This window comes from Hippopotamus amphibius, chromosome 7 (genome assembly GCF_030028045.1).
Source record: "Hippopotamus amphibius kiboko isolate mHipAmp2 chromosome 7, mHipAmp2.hap2, whole genome shotgun sequence".
Classification (NCBI taxonomy): Eukaryota; Metazoa; Chordata; class Mammalia; order Artiodactyla; family Hippopotamidae; genus Hippopotamus; species Hippopotamus amphibius.
Window position 1 is genome coordinate 43,505,266 of NC_080192.1, and position 8,405 is coordinate 43,513,670.

Here is an 8,405-nt window from a genome sequence, read left to right on the forward strand (position 1 = left end):
TAAGGCAGAATCGCCTGGGGCAATAACTTTGAAAATGGCAGAGGTCCTGCCCCTGTGGGCCCCTTGGAGTGTCAGTCAGAAACTTTCCAGGCAGAAACTATATGATAACTAATTCACTCTTTGTGTGAGTGAGTAGAACTGAGAAATTCTTTAATTCTCTGATGGGTGTCTCTCTGTTTAGCAGTGGTAAGAGAAACAGTATCTGCAAACTTTTAGATGTGGTATGGAGCAAAGCAAATAGCAATAGTCTAAAAACATTAATCTTCTCTTACTCACTTTGAAAAACAATTTTAGCTTAAAGGATTTAACTATCAGCAATTCTGATTCAAAATGTGTGCATTAAAACTTTCTTTTAGGCAGTCATAACTATAGGTTACAAATAATGTTAAAAGACAGGGGTTCAGAAATTATTGACTACTTAGGCTAGGAGATTCCAAATTGAAAACTAAAAGTACAAAATTGAACCAGGAAATTTTCAGGAGTTAAAGTGTACAATAAGCAAGTTACTGCTTAGTAAACTATTTCAGGCACAAGAAAATATATGTAATAATATAATTTACATGTGTGCATCTATTTCCGAGTTAAAGAAATAAAATAGAATTGAAGTCACCAATTTATTCCTCCCAAACCTCATCTCCAGTGTTCTTGCTTACAGATAACATTTACTCCACATTTGGCATTTAAATCTCATGCAAATTTTTATATTTTATTTTATATGGAGTTGTCTTCAAACAGCATGTAATTTATTCTGCATGCATTAAAATTATATTAATCTTATACTTTATGATCATCTAGAACTTGCTTTTTTAGTCAGTATTTTTAAATAAATTATCCATATTATTACAAAAGGCCCTTGTTCCTTCATTTTAGTGAGTATATATTGCAGTGCTATGTGAATAAAACAACTTCTTGATTTATTCTCCTAAATGAATATTCAGATTGTTTTCAATTTCTCAATATTACAAACAATGCTATCATGAACATTCTTGTACATGTCTCCCTGGGAACATGTGGCCATTTCTTGGAGAAATGTAATTGCTGAGTTATAATACATATGCATCTTCCACTTCACTTAGAGAGTGTGAAATTGCTCTCCAGAGGGGTTGTGCCAATTTACAAATCTGTCAGCAGTGAATGAGAGTTCCCTTTGCCCCACACCTTACCATTAGTTCTTGCTATTTTTTTAATTGTTGCCAATTTAATAGGTGTGAAATAGTAGGTAATTATTGTTTTAATTTGCATTTTCCTAATTACTAATGAGTTTGAGCATTTTTTGTATATTATTGACTTTGTGGGTCCCTTCTTCTGGGATTTGCCTTAATATATTGTAAGCTCAGCAAAACCTTTTAAAGATTGTTTGTTTCATTTTATTCAGAATTTTTAACTCCTTTGCAGCAGAAAGGTTTTCCGTGTTTTGTTTGAAATGTTGCTCTAAGTTCTAATGCCCTGGTTCTTGCCCCCAGTCATTCTAATTTAGCTGTGATGTGGTGCAGCCTGGGCATTGGGGTTTTTATAAAATCCGCAGGTAGTTCTAAGTGCAGCAGCATTTGGGAACTTTTGGATTAAGCTGATTCTAGACAGCTAATGTCCCAGAATAAACAAATCAACTGGTGTCCTATTTTTCACCTGAGCAAGTGGTTATTAGATAGGAGAAGAAGAAAGAAAAATCATTCAAATGGCAAGTAAAAGTGAAATACTTTAACTTATTTGATAAAATATCCTGTCAACTTTGGGTATTTACAGATACTACTGAGGAACATTTGTTTTGTTTTCTGCCTCAGGTAGAAAAAATGTTTAGGAAAGGTGAGAAAGATAAGCTGGCCAAGATGTTATTGTGAGAATATTAAATATTAAAGTTGTGTGACCACATGAATAGACTTCAATTTGGTCTAAAGTATAGCCTTTCTATGATGAAAGTACTTCTGAGAAATGGATTTTTCTTTACCTAATCTGGCAGATGGAATAAACATAAACTGGAATTATTACTGGTGACTAGCACAACTGGGCAGGAATGCCCAATGCCTAAATCTCCAGAAAAGTTCTTGTTCAATGTGTAACTTGTATAACTTACTCAATGTAGAGAGTGGTGTTTAGTAAATTGTATCCATCACCTATTTTAAAGGAACTCATATCTTTGCAGGTGTCAATTTCAGATACTACTCACCCCATTTTAGAGGGAAGAGTGCTCACTATTAAAACAGTATAAAATACTCTCAGAAAGAGAAATTAAGGAAACAATCCCATTTTACAATCACATCAAAAAGAATAAAATACTTAGGAATAAACCGACCTAAAAAGGCAAAAGATCTATACTCTGAAAACCATAAGACATTAATGAAAGAAATTGAAGACAACACAAAAAGATGGAAAGATACACCATGTTCATGGACTGGAAGAATTACTATTGTTAAAATAACCATACTACCCAAAGCAATGTACAGATTCAGTGCAATCCCTACCAAAATACTAAGGTAATTTTGCACAGAACTGAAACAAATTATTTTAAAATTTATATGAAAACACAAAAGACCCTGAATAGCCAAAACAATCTTGAGAAAGAAGAACAGAGCCAGAGGTATTATGCGCCCTGAATTCTACAATGCTACAATAATCAAAACAGTATGGTACTGGCACAAAAACAGACACATAGATCAATGAAATGGAATAGAGAGCTCAGAAATAAACTCACACTTATGGTCAGTTAATCCATGACTAAGGAGGCAAGAATATGCCATGGAGGAAAGACAGTTTCTTTAATAAATGGTGCTGGAAAATCTGGACAGCTATATGTAAAAGAACAAAATTAGAATATTTTCTCACATTACATACAAACTCAAAATGGATTAAAGATCTAAATGTAAGACCAGAAACCATGAAACTCCTGGAAGAAAACATAGGTGGAACACTCTGACATAAATTGTATCAATATTTGTTTGGATCTGTCTCGTAAAGCAAAGGAAATAAAAACAAAAATAAACAAGTGGGAACTAATTAAATGTAAAAGATTTTGCTCAACAAAGGAAAACATCAACAAACAAAAAGAGAACCTACTGAATGGGAGAAAATATTTGCAAATGATATGATCAATAGGGGTTAATATCCAAAATATATAAATAGATCATACAACTCAACATCACAATAACAAACTATATGATTAAAAAAATGGGCAGAAGACCTGAATAGATATTTTTCTAAAGAACACATAAAGATGATCATCAGGCCCATGAAAAGATGCTCAACATCATTAATCATCAGAGAAATGTAAATTAAAATCACAATGAGATACCATCTCACACCTGTTAAAATGGCTATCATCAAAAATTCCACATGTAACATGTATTGGCAAAGATGTGGAGAAAAGGGAACTTTTGTGCACTGTTGGTGGGAATGTGAATTGGTGCAGCCACTAAGGAAAACAGTACAGCAGTTTCTCAAAATACTAAAAATAGAACTAACATATGACCCAGCAATTCCACTCCTGGATATTTATCCAAAAAAAAATGAAAACAGTAATTTGAAAAGATACATGCACCCCAATGTTCATAGCAGCATTATTTACAATAGCCAAGACACGGAAGCAACTTAAGTGATCATCAAGAGATGAATGGATAAAGAAGATGTGATGTCTATATGTTTATGTATAGGTATAGGTATATCTATATCTATATATCTATATCTATCTATGCAATGGAATACTACTCAGCCATAAAAAAGAATGAAATTTTGCCATTTGCAACAACATGGATGGACTTGGAGGGTATTGTGTTAAGTGAAATAAGTTTGACAGAGAAAGACAACTACTATATCACTTATATGTGGAATCTAAAAAATACAACAAATTAGTAAAACAACGAGAATGACAAACCAGACTCACAGAGAACAAACTAGTGGTTACCAGTGTGGATGGAGAGGGAAGTGGGGAGGGGCATCATGGGGTAGGGAATTAAAAGGTACAAGCTACTATGTATAAATAAGCTACAAGTATATATACTACAACATAGGGAATATAGCCAATATTTTATACTAATTATAAATGGAATATAACCTTTAAAAATTGCAAATCACTATGTTGTACACCTGAAACTTATATATCAATACTATTGTACATCAACTATACCTCAAAAAAAAAAACAACCCATAAAATAAACAGTTGTCACTGGTATGCATAGGTAATGCTAGTCTGGTAAAGAAGAAGCTGGCAGATGGAAGCTTGGTCACTCACACATTGATTCCCAGAGCTGAGTTTAATTTCTTGCTGTAATTTGTTCATTTCTTTTTTCTTTGCTATTTTAGAAATTGTTCCTTATCTCATAATATTACATGTCCCATGAGAATTAAAAAATGAAAATTTTGGTCTTTGTGGTTTTATATCACTCACTGTTGACTACTTTAAAGTATCATACATTAAACACTACATTATTTTTTATATGAGGCTAATTATAAGCTTACAGAAAAACTGAAAGAATATTACCAAGAGTTCCCTTACATTTGTCATGTTTTCCTAAATATTAACAACTTACATGACCCTAGTACAATTATTAAGGACAAAAAATTAACATTGTAACATTGCTAAAATATTATTAAATAACTTGTAGATTTTTCAAATTTCTTCAGTTTTCTCATTAATATCCTTTTTCTATCCTAGGTTCCTATCCAGAATTCTACATGGCATTTAGTTATTTATCTTCAGTCTCCTCCACTATGTAACAGTTTCACAGCCTTTCGTTGTCTTTCCTTACTATGATTGATGGTTTTGAAAAGTAAATCAGAAATGTTGTAGAATGTCCCTCAGTGTGGAATTGTCCATTATTTTCAGATCATTGGAATAAGATTATGCTTTTTGGACAAGAGTGCCATAAAAATAATGTTGTGTCTTTCTCAGTGCATCATATCAAGTTTTTGTGAAGTCGATATGTTTAATGAGAAACAGAGCTGCTTAAAAAAGAAAAAGTTTGAGATAATGGAAACTAGTGAAATGTGCAAAAGAATTTAATTCTATGCCATTTGAAAGGACAAAGACTATGACTGATATAATGTTGATATCTCCACAATAAACCTGATAGTGAACAGTATAGTAACATTACCCCACCCATAACCGATACACTAGTCAACATCAGTGCCACTCAACATGAAACAAAGGAATGTATATAAATGCTTGAAATATTTATTTTTAAATTATTGTGGAAATGTGAATCAGGCTAAAAATTGACGTATCTTATGCAAGAAAATTTCTAGCAACAACTACATTAAACTATCATTTTTGAAGCAACACTTTAAAACCAATCATGTAAACTGTGAAGGAAAACCAACAGAATGTTTTGTAACTTAAAAGAGAAGTCTTGGCTGGGAACAGTATAATGAAAAGTACAATCAAACAAGCAAGCAGATTGCTTAAAGCTAAAATTCGGATCTATTTCAGAATTGCATTGGTAGTTGAAGCTCATACAACTGGAGAAATTTAGAGATATTCTGTATTGTAGTTAAAAGTGAACAGATTTTTAGGTCAAAACCCAGTAGACACACTAACAAACAACAATTTCAAATGACGTATTTCACTATACTTAAATGAATCCTTAATTATCTTAGAAACTGGAATAAAATTGTTTCCTCCTCCTTTTTCATTTTCTTGTTCTCTTACTTGTCCACTCCTTTTTTGTCTTCTTAGCCATGAAATTATATAAGTAAATAATTTTGTAATTTTATTGCCCTTTTAAAACTATATATTAACTCATTCTATCTCTGTAATCAGTTCCACATTTTTCCTAACAGGTAAAAAATTTTATGAGTACATTAACTCCCAATATAATTAACATAAAATGATAGTGTTTCTTTGAGGAAAAGTAACCTCAAGCATTGCTTAAAATATAAATAATATGTATTTGTAATTTTACTAGGAGGATAATTGTAAGTTGTAAAAATTTCTTCTTGCTATTAGCACCCTTTTAGAAGCTGCAATGTTATCATTCATCATTTTGCTTTTCCCTCATAAGCTTAACACATTACCATGAACTGGTAGTAACACAAAACAATTTGAGAAACATATTTGCAAAAACCAATAAATGTACAAGTATTTTAGTGATGAAAAATAACACATTAAAGTACACTAGAAGAGTTTGACACACAAAAAAACACAATAGAGACAAATAATTTTATTTGATTTCAAGAAGACTGAATACTTTGATCTTGAAAAAATTTAAAAAAGGTGTAGCAACATTAGATATAAAAGTAATTTGGGGGAGTTCAGCTGCGGTGGTAAAGGCGGCTACCAGCATGAACCCAGAGCTGAGGTTCTTGATCTTCCACAATGGGTGAGCCACAGCAAGTAAGCGCCCTCCCACCCCCTCCAATGCAGTACATCAAGGAGTATACAGATGAAAATATTCAGGAAGGCCTCGCTCCCAAGCCTCCACCTCCGATAAAGGACAGTTACATGATGTTTGGCAACCAATTCCAGTGTGATGATCTTATCATCCGCCCTTTAGAAAGTCAGGGTATTGAACGGCTTCATCCTATGCAGTTTGATCACAAGAAAGAACTGAGAAAACTCAATATGTCTATCCTTATTAATTTCTTAGACCTCTTAGATATCTTGATAAGGAGCCTCAGGAGTATAAAAAGAGAAGAGAAGCTAGAAGATCTTAAGCTGATTTTTGTACATGTGCATCACCTCATAAATGAATACCAACCCCACCAAGCAAGAGAGACCTTGAGAGTCATGATGGAGGTGCAGAAACATCAGCGACTTGAGACTGCCGAGAGGTTTCAGAAGCATCTGGAACGAGTCATTGAGATGATTCAGAATTGCTTGGCTTCTTTGCCTGATGATTTGCCCCATTCGGAAGCAGGGATGAAAGTAAAAACTGAACCAATGGACGCCAATGATAACAGTAAATGTGCTGGACAGGATGAACAACAAAGAGAAAATTCAGGTCACAGGAGAGATCAGATTATAGAGAAAGATGCTGCCTTGTGTGTCCTAATTGATGAAATGAATGAAAGACCATGAAGGATGTTTCTTTTTCTTCTTTTTTCCCCCCAGTAAATAGCATATATATTAGTTAATTCACTTTTAGAGAATCTCAAAAGAGATATAACTAGAAGTCTTGCAAGCAGTAACTGTCGAACTTTCTCAATTGAGACGTCACAGACAGTAATTTCACTTTATGGCAAGCATAGGTAAATGAGTGTGCCTACATTAGGAGTAATCACTTTAAAAAGCAGAGTGTTTGCAGCTATTGTGTGGAACATCCCTATTTTTGAAGTTGCAGTAAACTTTGAAGATACCTCAGTAATAGCAGGTTTTCATCCCTGAAAAGTAGATTTGTCATTTGCTTTAAGAATGATAGATAATAAAGGACATCAAACTTTATAAATGTGAAATTATGAAATCTTTAGATTTATTTCACTTCAAAATTTGCTTAATCTCTAAAAATGAATAGTATATTAAAAGAGAGGAACCCTGGAGAGTTATAAAAAAAAAAAGTAATTTGGGGACTTCCCTGGTGATGCAGTGGTTAAAAATCTGCCTGCCTATGCAGGGGACACTGGTTCAGGAAGATCCCACATGCCGCAGAGCAGCTAAGCCTGTGCGCCGCAACTACTGAGTCTGTGTGCCACAACTACTGAAGCTCATGTGCCTAGAAGCCCATGCTCCACAACAAGAGAAGGCACCACAATGAGAAGCACAGTAACAAAGAGTAGCCTCTGCTCCCCGCAACTAGAGAAAGGCTGTATACAGCAACAAAAACCCAATGCATCCAATACATAAATAAATAAAAGTAATTTGTAATGTGAGATTAAAGTATTTTTTTTCAGCATCATTGAGGTATACTTGACAAAAAAAAAATTGTAAAACATTTAAAGTGAACAATGTGATGATTTGATATACATATACATTGTGCCAGTATTTCCCTCATTGAGTTAGCATGCACATCACTTCATATATTTAATATTTCTTCCTTTTTGGTGAGAATACTTAAGTTCTATTTTCTTAGCGAACTTCAATTATACAGTACAGTGCTATCAGCAATAGTCAGCATGTTATGCATTATCCTCAGACCTTAATCAACTGTAACAGAAAGTTTCTACCCTATTACCAACCTCTCCCTATTTTCCCCATCTCCTAGCAACTGACAATCATTTTTTTGCTGTTTCTATAAGTTCAACTCTCTCTCTTTTTTTTACTCCAAATGTAAGCGATATCACGCAGTATTTGTCTTTCTGTCTGAGTTATTTCACTTGGCATGATGTCCTCGAGGTTCATCCCACTGCTGCAAATGACAGCGCTTCCTTCGTTCTAAAGGCTGTATAATATTCCGTTGTATATATATACCACATTTTCTTTACCTATTCATTCCTCAACAGACATATAGGTTGTTTCCATACCTTGGCTATTGTGAATAACA

The 8,405-nt window shown here is 33.6% G+C and overlaps 1 protein-coding gene across 1 annotated transcript; it reads left to right on the top strand.

Annotated features, from left to right (window-relative positions):
- The first annotated feature begins 6,304 nt into the window (after window positions 1–6,304).
- LOC130857498 (mediator of RNA polymerase II transcription subunit 7-like) lies at window positions 6,305–7,006 on the top strand. Its single transcript, XM_057743219.1, has one exon. The coding sequence runs from the start codon at window positions 6,305–6,307 to the stop codon at window positions 7,004–7,006; it is 702 nt and encodes a 233-aa protein (XP_057599202.1).
- Window positions 7,007–8,405: the final 1,399 nt, after the last annotated feature.

What these genes read in the sequence shown, in the direction of transcription:
- LOC130857498 (XM_057743219.1), top strand. Translation starts at nt 6,305, where the DNA reads ATGGGTGAGCCACAGCAAGTAAGCGCCCTCCCACCCCCTCCAATGCAG.